The 20,779-nt window shown below is 51.8% G+C and overlaps 1 protein-coding gene across 6 annotated transcripts in view; it reads left to right on the top strand.

The window, feature by feature from the left end:
* sash1a (SAM and SH3 domain containing 1a) overlaps nt 1–20,779 on the top strand; it is a 90,618-nt gene that overhangs the window by 45,067 nt on the left and 24,772 nt on the right. For 3 of the 6 annotated variants that reach the window (XM_057016007.1, XM_057016006.1, XM_057016010.1), the window contains exon 2: nt 18,717–18,845. In XM_057016007.1, the coding sequence (XP_056871987.1) occupies nt 18,717–18,845 (129 nt within the window). Of the gene's footprint in view, nt 1–3,413; nt 3,574–14,005; nt 14,546–18,716; nt 18,846–20,779 lie in introns of those variants that run through there. The other 3 variants (XM_057016011.1, XM_057016008.1, XM_057016012.1) reach the window with 3 other exon arrangements.

The following is a 20,779-nucleotide window of genomic DNA, read 5'->3' on the forward strand; positions in this document are numbered from 1 at the left end:
GCGCTGAACTCAGCCAGGCCTCAGCTCAGGGGAGACGGTCGGAGAGAGAGGAGGCTGTAATCACAGGCAATCATCAGTTCCATCTGCAGATTTCGGCTCCTCGGGACTGGACTCCGTGCCCTGAGACCTGTGATTTAAGCTGGGGGGTGAAGCGAGACAGACCGAGGAGAACACTGTAGACTTGTAATGTACCATACACACAACCGAGAGAACTAATCCTAGTTCTTCAGTGGGTCTGGGATCAGAACAGTCTCCATAGTTGGCTTTGAGTGTGTCTAAAACAATATGCACCAAAAATAAATTGTGCTGTTTTCCCTTGGGGGGGGTTCATATGTTCAATCCTTAAAACCTCATCCGAGGAAGGTGCAGCCTCCCTGCTGCCAAATAAAAGAGTTCCGTCACAGCTGGATGTTGGAGGCATCGGGTCTTCTTGACCCTCCAGGCGATGCACGATGGAGTCGTGCCTCCATGGGTCCCAGCACCCTCCCCCATGCATAAACAGCCCCCAGTCAGCCAGCAGCACAAATATGGAAAACAGATCAATTCATTCGTTTCACAGCCAAGCGAGCTGGTACCATTTCTAAAGGAGCATGATCGCTTCTGCACAGTCTAGTCTGCCGGCCCCGATACGCGAGCTTTAATGTATGTATCTATATGTGCATGTCGCTTGGTTTTGGAGCTGAAATCCCAGAAGTAGCAGCGCTGTGAGAGAGGAAAACCTCTTTGTCTCCAAACCTCAGTCCTACGTATTCTGCGGTCGAGTCTCCTCGTCTGCTTTCTTCTGTGGTCTTTCATCACGTTCACTCCCTTTTCTGGCATGTCTTTCAGTGTGTGTGTGTGTGTGTGTGTGTGGGGGGGGGGGGGTACGAATTTGTATACATAAAAGTGTAAGGGAAAACCAGAGGTTGACTGCCATCTAGTGGCGGACTTCTTCAACTCTTTTCCAGAGGTCAACGAGCTCAAGAGTCACCATGTTTGAGGGGAGAAGCCACAAAGTGTTTTGTAAGCAAGTGTGTGTGTGTGTGTGTGTGTGTGTGTGTTCGCAGAGGTTTGGAAGTCATTACTGGGTGTTATTAGTGTAGCGGGTCAGTTAAAGTCAATGAGCGTACGTTAATTCCTTTAACAGTCCTCCTGTGCACAGTCACTTGTTACGCATTTGCATATAAATTGCTTTAAATGCGATGTTGCCGCTAAATTCCTTATTTAAAATTCATGAGGGCTTTTGAATTTGTGTCAGGCGCGACTGAGCCGTCAAAAACGCTTTGACGCGCTGAAAACCCCGCGTCAGGTGTGCGTGTCGAACACGGCGGCACTGGGGGGGAAGGGGGGGGGGTTATCAGATGTGTGCCGCGTTGTTTAGGTTAGCCGCTGTTTTTCCACAGATTTGCGGCGTGAACACGAACCTCTGGACGCCTTTTGTTCCTGCAGCCCGAAAGAGTGATCAGAGTGAGATAAGTGCTCTTGTTCCTCGTTCCTTTGCTTCTTTGCCCATGGGGGGGGGGGGGGGTAGCGGTAAAGGTAATTGAATGGCCTATTTGTTTTCTGCTAATTGATTCTGAGGATGTTGATGATATTTTTTCTTCTTGCCCCTCTGGGCATGTGTGTGAAGCTGTGATGGAACCAGGTTAAACCAGCGTCCCCGCCGTGGTGTCATCGCCAACTCGTGCTCGTGGTTCTGACCTTCACGCTGGCCTTCACGCTGGCGCTGCGGCCTCGAGGCTCTTTGCTGCAGACCTGCTGCTTTCATTCACACACAGGAAATGTTGTTTCCAGCCACTTGGAGAAAGTATGCAGGCCACATTTTCTCAGCGTGGCCTCCGCTCTGCGAGTCTGCACGTCCCCCCAGGGCCTGTTTATAGATGTGGGGCCGACCGCACATTCTCCAGGGTCCCTTTTCGCATTATTTTAATAATTCCTCTGCGATGTTTATGTGAACCTCGGCGCTGCGGTCCCCCCCGTCTCTAAATGTTGTGACGGCCGCTCCAAACAGGACGCAGGTCGGCGGCGATGGTTTACAGGAAGCGTCGGCAGGTCAGTTCCAAAGATCCCTAAAATGATCTCGAGGTTGTTTGGAGAAACTCTGACAGCATTTCAACATCTTCATTGAACTTCGGTATTATTTATGAATCTGTTTTTTCGCATTTCTTGGCCAGTTTTCTTCTGTCTTTTGTCTCTTTCTATGAGATGTTTGAGCAAACTGAGGTCAGCTTATCAAACAACTGCTGCGATTTTGCCCAGAATCGCATTGTTACACTTAAATTAACCGGATATTTCTCCCACTTGCCGTAACCGCCCTCAGATTGGACAGCAGCACCAAAGCCCAGCTGGACCATTCAAGCTCTTGGCCTCTCCTCTTCGTGGTGTCATCGTGCGCAGCATTTTCCCCTCGCTGTGGTTTCATATCTGTTTGTGCACATTGTTTCTCCTCCATGTCATTCCTCTCCTGTTTGTTTTTCTCCATTTCTCCTTCCTCCTCATGTGGCGTCTTATTTTAGCAGCTCTCCTCTTCTGTATCATTGCAGTAGGAAAAAAAAGAAAAGGCCAAACCTCATCGCTGACTGACTCATTCGAATAATTGTTGCTTTTAGCTGTATCGGGTTACCTTCTTTTGGACTGCTTTTCTCCTGCGCCTCCAGTGCAGCGTGGTAATCTGGGCCACTCTTGAATTAGAGCCTTTGAGAAGAAAAGGCAGAGAAGAAAACCTCTGACATCAGAGAGGGAGAGAAAGGTTGTGAAATCTGTAATTTTCTGCTCTCCCTCTGGTACTGTGATATTTACCATTATAGACAAATCCTCTCAAGTCAACATGTTATTTGTTCTCGTCTCGGCCACATCGGTTGTCGTGCTGACAACATGGGTTGGATTCAGATGTCATGTAAACATATTGTTGTTGGAGTAAAAACCAGCAGCAAAAATCAATTTTGCCGCCTTGCCATGAGCTCTTCCTGTTGGAGATTCATGTAAAATCCATTAATCCAATCAAACTCCCCGTTGGACGGCGTTATCAACAGAGGAGGTAAAGTTCCAGCTCAAGCATGAGACCAAAACAGATCCCCACCTCTTCAGGAAGCCAAAAGGCCATTCCAAGGTTAGCCAGGTTATCGTTGATGATTGGGGTGGAGCGCACCAGCCTCTTCACGTGTGTGGGACCTGTTTTGTGTCTTCCAACACCTCCACCCACCAAACACTATTAGCTGTTAGCATTCAAATAAAGCAAAATATGGGAGAACAAATGAAAGGGGTCGTGTGAAACGTGAGACATCTGTAAGTAAAGCTGGGAAAAAAAGGGAGGAAGACACGTCGAGTTTGGGATGAGATCCCTCCCCCTGCAAAAGTCCCTGTTACTGTAGCCTATCCTATAGCCCTCCCCCTCCCTCCCTCCCTCCCTGTCCCACGCGAGCAGCAGCCCGATGACTGGACCTCTCGCCGTCTCCGCTGCTCACCCTCTGCTGCTCTCCGGCAGACATGCATTGTTCCAGACTGTCCGCGACCTGTTGCTGCCGTTCCCAAACCGTTCGCCTGCGTTAGCGCTCCGTTAAAAAGCCAGGGGACGATTGGAGCCGCTGCCCTGTGGTGAGTACTGACAGCCCGGGAGGCAACATGTCATTCATTGGTGTTGCTCTGCCGGACTTTTCCATGTCCTCGCGCTTGAGTTTGGTGAATATTGGGGGTGGGGGGGAGGTTCGAAACTGTGGATTTTTATGTGAAACAACAAACTTGTCAGTGTTGGCGAGAGAAAGGCTGCGGTAGTTTCCAGCTCTCGCCTTGTTTCTGACTCTCCCTTCTTGCTGACTCACTCTATTAACTTAATACACATGGCTCCGGGCTGTGTGTGTGCGTGGGGGGGTTCAACACACACCATTCGGACCTTTTCTGCAATGACCTGCCATAACGTCTTGGGATATCGTGCACATTTTCATCCAGGTCTCATATGGAGCGATGGAGGGAGAGAAAAGAGGGCAAACCTGCGCTGCCATTGGTGGTCCATCTCCCCTCTGCTGGCTGCATGAGAACAATAGTCTGACATCTGGCCAAGTCCCTTTGTAAAATAAAAAGCCAGCTTAATAGCGACTACAAATCATCAGCAAGTTCTCTGGTTTCCTTTGTTGCCAGAGTCAAAGACTCACATGCGCACGCGAGCACTCTCTCTCCCACACACACACACACACACACACACACACACATATATAAACTTTGACATCTTAAAGGGACTCGATTGTTTGGTGTTTTCAGTTGGTGTTTCTGTCCGAGAGCTTGTCCAAAGAAGTCTTGGACAATGAGGTTTGACACCGGGGAGGTGTTTTCTCTCGCTCTCTTTTACCTCCCTTTTCCTGTCCAAGCTCCCCTTCACATCTGGATTGCCCCACCAGCTGACAAGGAACAAGGGAGCGGATGGAGGGAGGAAGGGGAGGACAGGAGCAAGCTCGGGCCAGTGCTCCCTTCCTTTCCCTCGCCGCGGACCTGAACTCACACGGTGTCATTGTGTCTCCTGTAAGACAGGAAACACAAATGTCGCGTGTAGCCAGGAAACACCTTCCCGCAGTTGTGTGACGTCCACATACACAAACACACATGCCGCCAAATGCGTGCAGATGTGAGCGAGCGTGGAGCCAACTCTGCGCGGCTGCTGGTCCCAGCTGCGAGGACGTCGGCCCCGGCGTGCCAAGATTTCAGTGGGAATCTTTAGACATGGCCGCGGCTGCCAAAAACAAGATGTCTCCTCTCCTCCACATCTTGTTTCATGCTTCATCAAAGCTCCGCTTTCAAGAGAATTCATTGGCTTGGATGTGTTCTCTCAGCTTTCCTCAGGATGAAAGTGGACATGCTTGTAGCCACCGCAGCACCGTGCCAACGTCGGGCAGCCGCTCCCGCGCCCGCTGCCATGGCAACAGGCATTTATTTGCATCGCGGGCGCTCGGCAGAGGCACCGTCGCGGGCCCGAAGAGGCGAAAGCCTCTCCCACATCTGCTCCTCTGGAGCCGCGGAGAGGGTTTGACGGGGACAGTGATGGAACGCCCGCCTTCATTTCCTCCTCTGCCTCCCAGGAATTGTTTGAGTGTGCAGTTTCTGCCACATGTGAGCGTTTCTCACCCGTCCCCGTCCATCTGCAGCTGGACCGCGTTTCTCCCTGCTGCTATTTTACTGCAGCGTTTACATCTGGCTGCTGCAAACTTCTGCCAGCATCTCTGTGTGATTTATACCGGAGCGGCGATGACATCACCAACATCAAATGAATCTCAGCATATTCAGTTCTCGTTAGCGAGCTGCTCTCTTGTTTATCTGCTGTGAGATAAGCTAACACGCTAGCCAAGCTGTGTACAATATGAGCCTGTCACCAAGCGAGGTCCAATCAGCAAGATAGCATCATTTGGCACGAAAAATAGAAGATTGTACAGTCAGCACAATAGCCAGCGAATCGGGGCAGAGGAGCATGAACCCAGCCTGCGTGGCTAACAAAGCTCCGGTTTGTTTTGCTTAGGGACATTCAGTCAGTGGTGATGTCAATGCGGCCGGTGCAGCAATGTAAAACAGACAATTAGGAGCAAATGGAACAGCACCAGGACCAGCGAGGAAGAACCACAGAGAGACCAAATGAATGTCTCAGTGAATAGCAACGAGTGTGGTAGGAAAAGCAAAGCATTGTAGGGGAAACAGAGACGCCATTCAGAGCGCGACAATGCGCTTTATTGATCGAGCACGTCAGAGATTTTATTCAAGTGAACAAACTTTGTGTCGCAGCATACTTGCAAATGCAAAGCAAATAAGCGTCAGGAATCAGAGAGGGAGGGGAAATCATGCGGTGCAAATCGATTCATTTCACTGAAGTTCTGCCAGTTTGCTGGGACAAATGACACCGAGGTCCTGCGGGGTTGATGTGAGCAGGAATCTGCTGTGTGACCTGGAGAAACGATGCAAATGCTCCAAATGGGTTCTTGAGGAGGTTTCACTCTTTTAAAAAACGTTTTCCCGTCACTCTTCTATTCAGCCAGCCTCTTTATTTCAAAACACATTCATCTTCAGAGCAGCACTTTAAGATGATCCACTTTTTAGTGCACATCTTTCTTACAAACACTCTCTCGACACACACAAACACACACACACCCCTACTAGTACTACTATTTTTGTAAGGACGTTGACAGACTGACTACACTGCCCACCTCTTCCTTTGACCCTCACATCAAGTGCATGTCTAACTCTTAACCTAAACCCAAGTCCAACCTTAAACCTCCAAACCAAGTCTTCCTTGTAACCGTCAAACAAATTTAACTATTTCAAGTTTGTGAAGACAAGCTAAAATGTCCTCATTTTGCAGGCAAAATTTGTATTGTGGTCCTCACTATGTAGCATGGATGAGAACACACACACACACATCTGTCTGGTGATTTTAATCAGATTTGTCTGTCAGTTCACACACTCTGTGAGACCGATTGCAGCAGCACAGAGGGAGTTTGGGTCAGTAGAGATGACAAATACTGCACACTTACACATAAAGATGCAGAAGTGGCTACTTTATCTTCCCTGTAGGAGTAAAACCTCCCATAATATATCTTTTTAGACATGCAACAAGGTGTTTCAGTCTCATTTTGTACAGTCTAGATTCCCTGGATAAATGTTTGTATGTGTTACAAAACATGAGGAAAATGTAGATGCAGATTCAAATAGAAAAAATTACAGCCATTTAATAAAAGCTGTTTTTAATGCACCTAGCGATTTTGAGCTTTTAAAGTAAAAACTGTTGGAACAAAGCTGAAGAAAAATCAGACGTTTGCCTCCCCAGAGAGCAGAAACTGTCCTTTTCCCTCTCCTGTGTGGAGGCTGCGTGGGCGCGTTAATGGCATCCAAAATATCACCGCACACGATCTCAGTGGATGGTTATTTCACAGCAACGCCGGATGTGCATGGTAGATTTATTTAAATGTAATGAATTCATTAATATCTTCCTATATTGTGTCCATGTGTGTGTGTGTGTGAGAGAGAGAGATATCCGATGTTATTGGGGAGAAATGAACATGATTATCGCCCCTCTGTGTGGATACAAATAGCTCTGATTGCTGTTGGCACTAGCGCCTCATTTCCCAGAATGCTTTGCACCGAATGTCCGACAGCAGGAAGGCGCAAACGCCCAGACAGGAACACATCCGACGTCGTCTTTAACAGGGAACGATGTCTGCGTTGCATCACTCTGTGTTTTATGAGTCTCGAGACGTCCACGTGGACAGGAACTCCCCCAGCGGCGTTGCCCACGGCGATGGTTTGGCGGGGATCGGTGATGTCAGGCGGTGATGTACGAGTGTTGGAGCGCGAGCGGGGTGACCTCAGAGGGGGAGGAGGAGTCCCAGAGGGCCCGCGCTGTCGCGCCTCTCGCTCCTGTGACCTCCGCCGTCTGATTCTTCACAGCCGTCACAAATCACCCGGCGTGGCCAAAACCGCCGTCACGTGCACGGATATATCCATGGAAGCGTCACGGACCAAAACAACGGGATGAATTCAACAGCAAGCCTTTGGCTGTGTTGAGGGAGCTCAGTTCTGGCGTTTGATTCTGGTTCCAGTGTCTGGACCACTGGGGGGGAGGGGTCGGGGTCGGGGGTCTAAATGGGTTGATAGAATCTGTCTGATGTTTCGTGTTGGCAGGATAAAACAGGTGAAGAGAAACTTGCTTTGACTGGGAACGTTCATGTGGTGGCAAAAACATTCCATCTTCTTCACACGTCCCGGGCTGGCGATGTTGCTGCTCTGCCCCAGGGGGCGCTGTTGGTCCAGCACTGACTGTTGCTCCAGCTGCCCCGTTCTGGCCCATGGGTCTGTGAAACAGGAAGTGACCCCATGAAAAAGTCCATTGTGGCACTTCTGCGTGCGCTCCCTCTCGGGTCCTCATTCTCTCCGGATGCTTTGCTTCATATTCACATTTTTTACTATTTCTTTTACGTTTTTTGGAACAAACACAGACTCCAACTTTTGGACTCTCAGCTGTGACGAGTCCCAATGAACAAACAAGTGTAAATAATGGGAACTAAATGTTAATTTAAATATCTTGGATGTATTGAATGTTTTAGTTGGCTAATATGGTCCTCAAACTCCCCCCACCCATCCTTCTCTGGGACCAGTGCCAGGTTAATGTCCCACACACACACACACACACACGGGCACACACAGAGGGAAATACCCCCTTTATAACCCCTAAACCCTCCTCCACATTCAATACTGGGGGCTTTTAAATGTTTGACTTGAGCGCCGAGTGCTTAACAGCCCAGATGTGTTCAGTCTGAGGTCATCAGGATCCGATGGACTCGCAGCTGTTCAGGGAAATATTCCATGAAAAGGAAACCTGGGTGTAGTCAATCAAGGAAAGGACGAGAGGAAGAGTGTGTTTGAACGCGCACGCACCGCTTCATTCTTCTGAGATCTGATTAAACAAACGAGGTCTCAGCTTTTCCCCAGAGAACGATCCAGAACCAGTGACGTCAGCACAACGGGCGACTTCTTGGGCAGCTTTATTAAAAACAAAAATAGAAAAACATTTGAATTTCCCCACAATGCATTGGGCCTCTCCACCACGTATGCAACCATGGCTTCAGAATAGAAGGAACAAACCGAAATATTGGCACACGCACAGTTAGTGATGCTAAATTTGAGCTCTAGGATGGTGAATTTGGGCTCTTTAACTCATCCGTTACACACCTGCTCAGGCTAACAGGCTAGCAGGTTTGTGCTGCTGCTCACTTTATCTTTGTCCGCTGTGATTTAGCACAACCTTGTGCACGCAGGTGCATCATGGGATTGAGAGAGAAAGTGATTTGGCTGTCGCTGACTGCACCAACACGCCGCTAACTTGTGCATTTAGCTATAACAAATGAGTGACCCAAACCGGGGAACCGGGCCTCGTCTGACGCGTCCAGTCACTCACTTTTATAACCAACTCTTCAACGCCGCCGCGTAAAGAAGTTTGAGGAATTAGGAAAAACGTGCAAGCCGGTGTTTTCGTGGCTCAACGCTTCCACCAGGCTCGTAATTTTCCACTCCAAGCACAATCCGCAGGACTGAAAATTCCTGGGAAAATGGAAGGTTACAGCGGTTGAGCTGAGCTTGCATTATCCTGGTGCGGTTTCGTTTCCTGTAGACAGAGAGTGACGGATTGAGATTGCATCCACCGAGGGGTTTTTGAGGGAACTGGACACCGGCTGGTTGTCCGTCTCTGTGGTTAATCGAGCTGTTTTTGACTTAGTTTCATTAGAAATAAAATTGAAAGTGAAGCGAGGGTTCTTTGAGGTGCGTCGCCTATCTTTTGGGCCGGGTTCCTCAGCACCAGTATGGCACTGGTGCAATCCCCAACGAGCTCATTGGTTTAGTAATAAGTTGGTGTTGAAAATCCCCGAGTTCTGAGGTTTTGACATCCGTCCACAGCTGCCACTGATGTTTTCTGCAGACCAGTTTTGACGGGGCCGTTCATTTGCTGGCGTGCGGATGAGGCGAGGTGACGGATCATGTGTTGCGGATTGTGCGAGAGATATATGTGGGCTTCGTGAATGTTGACAGTAATTACACGAGGCCGCGCCACAGACGGGAACAAGTTATTCTAACATCTAATACATAACCAAACGTCAGCCATAAAGACATATTTGTAGACAGAAAAATGTGGCCACGTCGATTAGACTCGTGTGTGTGTGTGTGTGTGTGTGTGTGTGTGTGTGTGTGTGTGTGTGTGTCTCCCATCAAGCTTTTCCAGGCTTCTAACTCAAATGTTAAAAAATCAAAAGTTGTCCCAGATTCTCGGCGTCAGGTTTCCGCTGCACCTTCACAAGCCCGAGACGGCGCATGAGAGCGTTCAGCCAAAACAGACGACCCCATAAAAGCTTCAGAGCCCGCTGGCTACTGTCTTGTTAGCATCGCAGTGCAGGGAAAAACGCTGCGTGTAAACATGCGCGTCGGTGCTCCTTAGTGTGTGTTTGGGTGATTCTGCAGCGCCGAGCTCGAACTGCGGGGGATAATTATGTGTTCCGTGCACACGTTTATTAGCAACCTCGTACTCACGCCTGCGTTTTTACTGTTTGTAGCTCAGAGGCTAACATATGGCGCGGCAGCTGGCTTAACAGGATCCGCACGAGGGAAGCCTCGTGTACCGAGGGATTTTTAGGTATCACCAGTAGGGGGCGGTGTTCTGGAGTGCTCTGAGCTTGAATGGAGAATAAACAAAAGACAAATTGCAGTTTTTGCAGGAGAAGCTATACTTTAGCACATAAATCTGTCCCGCTCCCACTTTCCTGCCCTTGCCTGTCGTGTTCCGCTGATCCTGAAGGCAGCTCGACTTGTTATTCCCTGTCGGAGCTGCTCTAAATCACCAGATCCCCTGTCAATAAACCTGGAGCAGCTCCGTGTTCCCGGCGCGGCTCCCAGCTGTGTGATGGTTGCGGAGCCCCGCTGAGCTTAGCTTAGCTGCCCACAGCGACGGATATTAGCAGCGCTAATCGCACAAATACTGACTCATCAGGCCTCAAGCCTTGGATTTCACACACACGTAGTTTTGTAGTTTTTTGCTTCCTGACGCCTGTGACGCGCCCTGGCGTTGCCAGCCCACCGACGCAGCTGCCGCCCCCCCGTCCATCCGTCCGTCCGTCCGTCCGTCTGTCCACCAACGCCAACACATCTCCTCTGTCTGCACCTGCCGGCTCGCACAAACACGCATTTGTATTCCGTCCCCGCGGCCTTTGCGCGGACCTGCCGGCGGCATTTCACCACAGGTGCCACTTTCCAGCGGCCATTTTTCGCCCTCGCCTTTAAAAGCGAGCGCTCGGGCATTCCACACGGCTCCGCTCATCCCGACGGCTCCAAAACAACATCTGTCCTCTCAGTCGCGGCGGATTGAGACACCCTGGAATGTCAGATCACACACTCCTTCGCTTTTCCACAGCTGTGACACCACGTACGGAGAATGTGGGCCGGGAATACGCGTTGTTTTCCCTTTTCTTTTTGGAGCGTTTGAAACGAACCGCCCCCAGACGTCGTCCGGCGTCCAACTTGCATCCACGCAGGATATCACAAACACCATTTTCCGTCTCGGAGAGCTTCGATCCGCTGGCGGGAACGCCGCGTTCCGCGTCACATTTTGACACCTGCAGAAGATATTTGGTTTATTCCACGTTTATTCCCGCTCAGGAGATTTGCTCCATTTTCCTCCGCATTCCTCCGACGTCCCGATTATTTGGGTTCGGCGTTTTTGTGCCCGTCGTGCGTGGTTCGGACCTTTTATCTGATGCCTGAATGTTGCTTATTTTCACGCTCGGTTGGCGCAGCTAAACCCTGTGCTGACGCAGGAAGTCGGTATTTCTCCATCTTGGAAGCACCGCCCACCCTATGAAAGCTAACACCTAGCGCACACAAACAGCGAGCCCTCATGATCGCTCCCTAAAAGCATTGTTTTCAGTGCAAAGACCAGCGTGTTGATTTAATTTAATGAATTGCGTCGCTGGGGGAAGGGACCAAGGAAACGGTAATTAGCTGTCATGCTAATTGAGACCGTGAGACGACTCCCACGTTGGGCGTGCAAAGCGCGGTGAGAGAGAGAGCGCTCTGGCTGCCCACGTATCTCTGTAACAGGCACACACACACACCATCACGGGCTGGAATACACATAAACACACACACGCACACGGGTGCAGACGGATGCGCCGAGAGTAACGAGAGCGCAGATCCAGATGCAAGATGCGTGGAGCGACTGTCAGGCCCCCCCGACCCGCAGAGGAAGCGGAATTAGTGGTGGAAAAATTTCAATTCTCAAGAGCAGCAATCAAAGGCCTTTTATGATCATTTTTCCTTTGTTTTGGGGAACCTACAAAAGAATCCAGACGCTGTATTTATCTCGCTGTTCACCAAGAGAAGACGGGAGCCGTGCGTGACATGTGCAACATTCCCGATGCTGATTGGCTGGCCCCGAGGTGTCAGTCGACCATATTGCTAATCACCCATGTGAGCACACTTCCTGACCCTCCTGTGGCTATTTTTACGGCCTGGGGGTCACCAACCTCCAGGAAAGGTCACTCTCACTATCAGGGGAGGTCCGGCTCTCTTGGCTTTGGCGCCACCCAGGTTCTTCTGCTGTCGTGGTCCCTCTTCAGCACCTTGGCCACGTTCTCCTTCCAAACCCTTCCCAACTACGTGCATTATGATCTATATGAAACTTGTATCATTTTTAGCCCATGTTCCAATAAAAGTACCTGTTAAGACTTTGGTTTTTAGCTAAAAATAACTTTTGAGAGCACTTTTAAAGGTGTGAATTGGTTGGTAATGCACTTTCTGCGTCCTGCTCTACATTTTAGACCAACATTTCAGCATTTTGTGATTTAGCTGTTAGCATACAGTGAGATTAGCTTCCCCGTGTCTGGCAACATGACGCCGTGATTAAAGGTTAGTGTCAGCGGGGACGGGGAGAGCTGCCGTCTACACACACCGGCGGTGTTTGATGAGCAAACAGTGGGTCAACAGACCCCCCCCCCCTCCCATTAACAGTTTGACCTCTGTTTGTGCTGGTCCAGGTGGGGTCGCGTGTGACTGAGTGTGTGTGGAGACAGAGGTGTGTGTGGGGGGTCGCATGTAACATATTTTATTCGGGGGAAAAAAGGGGGGGGGCAGAGGGGTGACACAAATAACACAGCACGTCCAGCGTTCGTTAACCTACAGTGGGCTGGCGCAGCGATTTCACCGCGGTGACCACGGGCACACCAGCGGCGCCGTCGCCGGCTCCCGCCGTCGCCCTGATGTTACAGATGTGAGGTCAGCAGTGCAGACCCTCCGGGGGGGCCACAACAAAGCCGCTGTTGTGCAAGCGAGAATTCCGTGTGTTTAGGCTGTAATGGAGCAGCTGCCACTCATCCAGGGCCTGGAGACCTTGTGAGCAGCGTTAGCGGATTAATCTGGGCTAACGTAAAGGAATGACTTTGATGGGAATCGCGGATGCAGGAGCGGCAAACTTCTCTCTCTCCTTTCTCTTTAATTCCTGTAAAATCCTGCAGCATCAGCCTGGGCTGTATTTTGTGCTAATGCTACATTTCTACCTATAAATGGGGAGTTTTGATGCTATACTGCACAGAAATCTAAGTAGCGTTCATTTCCCAGCCCTGATTCAAAGCTGTGTGGGATCAGTGGCCGCGTTTATTCTTTGATTGTGTTAAGTTTAAATGCGATGTGTAGACGTGTGGCGTCCTGGGCTTATCTGGGGCCCAGCAGGCGACGCGTCCCCTCACACTGACACGACACCAGGGAAGGCGAGCGGAGCGATGTTCCGTCTGGCTCCGTCTCTGCTTCTCCCTGGCAGCTGTCTCCAGCGCTCCGAGGACACGAAACCAGGGAAGGCTCTGGATTTCTGTACTGCCGGTGCTGACAGACGGCTCATCCACAGTGCACCGCGGCCCAATTTCATGCTAAAGCCCAACATGCTAACACTGGAGCACAGGGACTGTTGCCATTACGCTTGTGGCTATTTAAAGCCGGCATTTTGTTGTTGCATCATTGTCCAGCGCAACCCTCCGGATTTAGGATAAGCAAAGGGCAGAGTGTGTGTCACCCCCCCTTTAAACACACTTTTTCCCATACGCCTGCATTGTTTCTCAGGCTTTGTGTGGAGAATGTGCTTTGTTCACAGTCGCTATTCAAGTGCGAGTGCACCGAGGTGTCGGTGGAACGCCGCGTCAGCAGCACACAAAGAGAACACAATCCTGTCAGCTGTACAACTGTTGTGGCGTTTTGAACACATGTGGCTGCACGGTAGCAGCAGAAAACACCCCAGGGGGGCTTTGGGTCACGTGGGTTCAGCTGTCCGAGTTTTAAAACGCAATTTAAAGTTTCTATAAATCGGGAAAAACGCGTTGCTGAACGTGAATTTCTGGCCGTTGTGAGTCTGACGCGTGATTCCTTCTTTCTGTTGGGAGGAGTGAGCGCGTGTGCGTCTGGAGGGGGGACAGCGGGTGCGCGCGTGTGCGTCTGGAGGGGGGAGGCAGCGGGTGACGCGGGGGGAGGCGCACTGTGGAGGAGTTCGCCGTGTGCTCCGGGCGTCCTCTCACTCCGAGGTTCCAATGGAAATAAGCTCACGGGATCCGGCTCCGCCGCTTTAGCTCGCTCCCCTCGACTCATCCCGGGATTCCAGCAACTTTTGTGGAAACTTTTTCGACTTTCTCCGCCCGGCGCGGCAGCAGCACACCGCGGTGCTCGGACCTGTTGTCCCCCGCAACACGAGGCCGATCCCGATCCCGGTCCCAGAGCAGGAGCTCCGGGCGGTGTGCGGGACGTTTGCGGGACGTTTGCGGCTCCATCGGGGTGAGCGATGTTGGAGCGCTTCCTCGCTGCGTCAAGGGCAACTTTGTGTAGGAACGCGCTCGGCCCACGTCCCGTTCGCTGCTGCCCGTCAGGTCCCTGATCGGGTCCGGAGGGGCTCAGGTTTCTCCCGCAGAAAACAGCCTGTGACCGGATGGAAGGGGACCAGGGCGCCAGCGCGCCTCCCGACGAGCCGCGGGCCGACAGCTTCTCCCAACTGTGGAGCGACGTCATGGGGATGCTGGTGAGCTACCTGGGGGAGGGGGTGGGGGTAATAACAGGCAGGTTGACGCTCATCGCTCATGCGGACGCCGGCCTGTGCAGCCAGGTCGTCCAAAACAAGCCTGAGACGCGTTTGAGCAGCCCCAACACACACACACACACACACAGAGTCACGTGATGTAGCTGCAGAGACAAACGGAAACAGAGGTGATCCGGTATCTCGCCTGGATTCCTCCCACTGATGCTCAGACCAGAATCCAGATTGTTGCTGACGTCTGCAAATAACCGAATTATTGATCTTTGGAATTTTGTGGGTTGACCCTTGACCTCTGCCACGAGATATTTGACTGTAAGGTGTGTTTTTTTTATGAGGATAATTTTGTGTGTGTGTGTGTGTGTGTGTGTGTGTGAGTGTGAGAGAGAGGTGGTCCTGATTGTTCTGCTGACCAAATGGTCCAGTCTTGGACAGAGGTGCTAATTGGGTTTAGTCTGGCAGTGTTGATGTGAATGGTGAATGGGCTGTAAATACAGGGGTGTGTGTGTGTGTGTGTGTGTGTGTGTGTGTAGGAAGCCTCTGACCCCTGGTGGTCAACCTGGCTCCTAGCCAGGCAATTAATCCAGTCTTATTGCTCCAGTGGCAAATGTCTTCAAAGCCATTTGGAGCCTCCTGGAGCTGAGACACACACACACACACACACACACACACACACACAGAGGAGCCGGGGGATTTTATGAACTTCAGAAAACGTCCTGAACTGATCTTGACTGATATAAACAGGATTCCTCTCAGTTAACACGCTGTAACTCAGTCAAAGATCAGTATTTATTTCAGCTCTGCTGACCTCAGCGTTTCTTGGCGCTCTGGTCCAACTGTTGCGTCATGTCACGTGTTGGCGTGTTTGGCGTGTTGGCGTGTTGGCGTGTTTGGCGTGTTGGCTCGATGCTGTTTCAGGTCGGAACAACAAACTCCACTTTAATGATGAAATGCTGCCGGTGGCTCCACACCTCCTCCACCCCTCAGAACTCTTGCTTGAACCCAATATTCTGCATATTTTGTCGCGGTGTGTGTGTGGGGGGGGGGGGCTTTGGGCTGTTGCCCTGTTCAGAAGACATCCATCCATGCCCCCCCCCCAGTGATGATAACCTGCCCTTGCTATAGGTTTGTGCTCATGTGGCAACGTTAGCTGACAGTAACAGTTAGAGCCGAGCGGCCTGTTTGGGCTCTAAATCCATGCAAACACGGGCCTGCGCTGTTTATTTGAGGGGGGGGTCTTTGAGGGTGGGGGGGGGTCTTTGAGGCTAACCGTGCGGAGCAGCTGCTGTGGAATGTGTTTAATAAGAAAACTCAAGTAAAGCCAGTCATTTATTTGTGGTTGAAGCCACTCGGCTAATTAAGAGTCAGAGGTGGTTTAGGAGCTCCAGTCTGTTCAGTTGGAATTTACAGATGTCTGAATGGGGCTTTGCCACCTGGGGGGCGCCCCCCCCCACCTCTGGAGTCTTTCCGTTAAACAGGAGTCTGCTCCAGCCTCCTGGGTCGTGCTCAGACTCTGTGATGCCTGAAATAACGTTTGTTGGGTCTTTAATCAAACAGCGTCTGTAGGAGTTCTGATCAGAACTCCAGCCCATGTTCCGTCCCCCCCCCCCCCCCCCACCGTGAAAGGGACACCTGTGAGCTGGGAAGGTCATCGTGAGCCTGAGCCGTGGGGGCGTGCGTGACGTGGCTGCGGGGAGGGTTCAGGTGTGTCGGTTGTGTCCTGAGGAAACCCTGAAAATGGGGCGGCTGCCCCCCCACCCCCGACCCCACCCTCACCTTCCTCAGCAGCCTCCCCTGAACTCTATCCACGCTGCCTGGCTCATGGGCCAAATTTTCTGGGAACCTTCGGACAGCTGATCCCCTGCTTGGATCCCCCCCCCATGACCCCCCCCCCCCCCACTGCAACACAATAGCAGACAGCTGGTTGCAATTTCAACCTGGCTGAATGATCCCGTGACTACGCGGCGGGTGAAAGTGACCCGGCAGCCAAAGTCCCGGCGTCACATCGGGAGCTGCTCCGGTATAAACCCACACCAACGAGGGGTCAAAGGTCAAAGGTCGGGGGCCATGACGCCACTTCACGCGTTGTTCTTCATCACCAAGCTGCTACACAGCCGAGCAGAGTCGGAACAGAACCAGAATCAAGATTTAGGAATATTTTCACGCACGCTGGCGTCCGGCGGGCTGCTTGTATCCGGACCGCTGCTCCTCTGCCGCGTTTAGGGAAAGAACACGTAGCATTTGGAGGTTTGGCCGATATCCAGCGGCATGAGCGGCCACTGACGTGCACGCTCCGAGCACGCTCACATTCCTGCATGGGTGGAGCTTTTATTGCGGCCATTGTTGCTGCTGCTCGAGTCAATACAGGGAGGCGCCCCCCCCCCCCCCTCGCTCACATCCAGGGTGGAGAAGCGGTTGCATCAGCGGGTTTAGCACGACGTTCCCGTCGTTAGCATGAAGGCAGCCGTGCGCTCTGCGGGCCACATGTGCCGCCAGATTCCTGCCCTGGACGACTCCAGATGTTTCGCCCTCTTTTCACGCCGCAGCTGCTGGATCCCACAAATCACCCCCCCCCCACCTCCATTTGCTAAAACTGGATCTGTGCCCCCCCCATCAGATTTTCTCCCTCACCTTGGCGCCGTGTAACCTCCGGTCTGGGTGATCATGGCGGGCAGAGCGCGATCCGCTCGTGCACGTGGTGCGTGCCGACAAAAACGTGACGGCAGCCGCACGTCCGTGTTCACCTCAGCTTATGTTACATTACGGGGGGGGGGGGGGGGGGTCAGGGTCAGTTGTGTCGGACCTTGGTGAGCTCATGCAGCCGGAGAACTGGAGGAATCCGAGTCATGCACAGTCACACGCGAATGTTTGTGCACGTACGGGCGTGGATCCCGCGCTTTACTTAGAATGACAACGCACGTGCGGCCGTGACCCGGCAGGACCCGGCGGTTGTAGCGCCCCCCCCCCCCCCATCGAGAAGAGTTCACGCTCGTTCTCCGGAATGTGCTCGGCAATTCCAACATCTTCTGCTCTGTGGAGGAGAGCCTGGTCCTCCTCGGGGTGGAGGGCGAGCAGGGGTGCGCGTCTGGTCCCGCTGGGAGTCTTGGGAGGAAGAGGAGGAATCCCAGCCAGCCGGACTGGACTTTTGAGATGGAACACGTGTCGGTTCTGTTCATTGCACAACCAGAGTTCAGTGTGCGGTGCTGAAGGCCTCGCTGGGACGGGTTAGTTTTGGTGTTTTGGAAGGTTCCTGTCGCATGTATGAGCATGCTAATGTCTTTTCAGTGGTCTGTGTGTGTGTGTGGGGTGTGTGTGTGTGTGTGGGGGGGGGGGGGGGGGCACTGGTCACAGAGATCCATTCATTTGTGGCCTGGCACTTAGATAGTGAGTCCGGTTGAGAAAGAGAGGCTGTCAGGCCTGTGCGGGGACTCAATGCTAGCTGTTTGCCTGGCACCGATTAGCTCCAGGCTGATGAATATTCAGCGTTTGCCATCGCTGCCAGAGTTGGCCACAGTTCTACCGAAGCAAGAGACTCGACTCGACTCGCTCCGAGGACAAAAAGGTTCTTATGTCCCGAGCGAAACCCGTCGTCTGGCTGTGGAGCTGAACGTGGACCATGAATCTGTATTATAGCGCGACTGTGACGTGACGGCAGCTCGGAGCCGCCGCGTTTGTTTGGTACCGTTGGAGACGTAATCTCCGTCTTGAGTGAAGGGTATTCCGGTCCCGACCGTTTGCCGAGCCCCCCTTCCTCCCTCCTCCTAAACACCCGTCCGCTTCACAAAGACAGGAAGCGCGGATCCAAACGACAGCCAACAGGAAGACCTGATGTTTGGTTTGGAGCTCGGAGAACGTCTGAGGAGCTAAAGGAGTTAAAGTGAGAGCAAACCGGGGCTGAAGCATGACCGAGCAGGGACAGTGACCCGCTCGGACCCGATGAGATCGGCCAAAACATCCAGATGTTGAGCGGAATTTTAGCTTTTCTGTCTGTTTTGTCAGGTTTGATTCTGCTGATATTAAGATTAGAAACGAAGCACATCGAGGTTTTATTTCTGTTTTTAGGTGATTATTATTATGCTATTGATGTTTCTGCCCCCCCCCCCCCCCCCCACACACACACACACCCAGGATAAACAGTCCCCTCTCCCCGTGTTTGCAGGACGGTTCCCTCGGCAACATAGATGACCTTGCCCAGGAGTACTCTGAGTACTACAACACCTGCTTCAGCGACGTCAGCGACCGCATGGAGGAGCTGCGCAGACGCCGCGTCTCCCAGGAGCTCGACATGGTGAGTGCACTCAAAAAAACAGCTTTTTCCCTGAAGTATTTAGCAAAATGGGCCTTTTTAACCAACAAGAGAGGAAGCCACTGGTCACCACGGTAGCGTTCCAGTACATTATCATTATATAGGCAGGGGGGCGGGGCTTAGTTACCAAGTTGCCAATAAACCCCTGAAGGAATGCTGTTGCTAGCATGTCTTGTGAGGCCCCAGCAACACGAACGTGCGGCCAACATGAAGGTGAGATGAGCTGAATTCGTGGTCACGTGACTCGACGATGGTGAGGCCGTGCCCTTCGGCCGTCTCACGCGTTTCTCCGCAAGTTCCAAACTTCCCTTTTTTATCGCTGAATCTGGTGTAAAAATAGCTGCCAAAACAAGTGGTTCACTTCTTCTTCCCGGTTCCAGTTTCATCTCTACGGCCCATCTCCGTTTTGACCTCTTCTCCCAGTTTTGGTCTGGGTCGGAACGCAACCACGTGGTTCCGTTTGTGCAGACAGGTTCGGCTTTGTCGCAGATTTATTGAGCGCTTCCCTTCAAAGGAGGGCAGACAAACATCCTCTTCCATTACCGTCGCTGCTTTAAGCTGTATTGGAATCCGGAGCAGAATTCCGGATCACCGCTGGGCATTTTAGATTTTAGAAGGCCCAATCTTGAGGAGGTAAAATGGAGGAAGAGGAACCCATCGGGGCAGATGGTATAAGTCTGGGTGGGGAAGGAGGAAAAGTGCTGAGTGGGCTCCCAGCCCGAAGCGAGGGACAGGAGAGGGATGAGGATGTGAACCGAGAGATGAAGGGAAAAGGATGAGGTGAGACGGAGACGAGAGCCTGCAGCTGTCCTCATCGCTCCGCACAAAGTTTGGCACCGAACTGCGGGAGAGGATGAGAGGGAACACCGAGGGAAGCGCTCGAGGTCGCGGCTCTGCTTGTTGCTTTGGGAGAGCGTAGCATCAACCCACGCTGTATGGATCCGCGCTCCGTCGTATGGATGGGTAGAAGGAACCTGCTAGCGTGTTAGCGGGCGCGGATCAGAACATGCACGGCTACAGTGGCGGCAGCTACCCTTTTCACACAGTTAGAAAAGGTCACAAAATGTGTCCAAACTGCACCAACCAGGGGTCTTTGATGAAGTGGTGCTCCTGGAGGACCTGGTCCCCGGGGACTCGTCACCTGTAAAGGCTACAGGATGGCGGCTGGGGCAATCGTGCGTCTGCAGCCGCCCCTCCCTCCCTCCCTCCCTCCCTCCCTCCCTCCGCTGCCATTGTCTGTCTTCTTTGTTGGTTTACTGAAAAGGTCACTTCTGATTCTTCAGTACAAAGTCTTTGTTTGCTCCACAAATGCTAATGATATCCGTAGCAGGAAGCGTGCTATCGAGGTAAAATTGTTCTTTTCTTCGGAAAATAATATCTCCAAAACTCTCTGCCAACTTTTCCTGAAATTCATCCGAAAGGCGAAACAGAGAAGCATGGAACCACAGGCTGAACCTCCTGGTCTGGGTGCAGAGAGACCTCTGACGCTAGCAGCGCATCTCTCGCCCTTACTAACCGTTAGCTGTTGAAATACGCTAATCTAAGCTAATAAATGAAATCATTTGACCAGGATGAAGCCTGGAGCTCACCTCTGCGGGAGCAAAGTTCACGCTACGTTCGACCTTTATTAGTTTCCACACTTAAACCGGTTGAACATCTGAAAGTTTTGCTGTTATAAAGTTGATATCTGTTAAATTTAGCAGCAAATTTCACACGTTTCTGTAAGATCCCCCGTAGAAAGCACCGCGCCGCTGCGGTTAGCATGCTACCAATGGAGAGAACACTTTTCCAGTTTCTACCTCAAATCGTTCTGTTTGACAGATTTCTAGAGAGATTTCCCTGCACTTATTTATCCAAAGTGTTGTTTCTCCTCAAAATGGTGTTTATTTTTACTCACACGACATGTTTGTCGGCTC

Source organism: Takifugu flavidus, chromosome 19, assembly GCF_003711565.1.
Source record: "Takifugu flavidus isolate HTHZ2018 chromosome 19, ASM371156v2, whole genome shotgun sequence".
Lineage (NCBI taxonomy): Eukaryota > Metazoa > Chordata > Actinopteri > Tetraodontiformes > Tetraodontidae > Takifugu > Takifugu flavidus.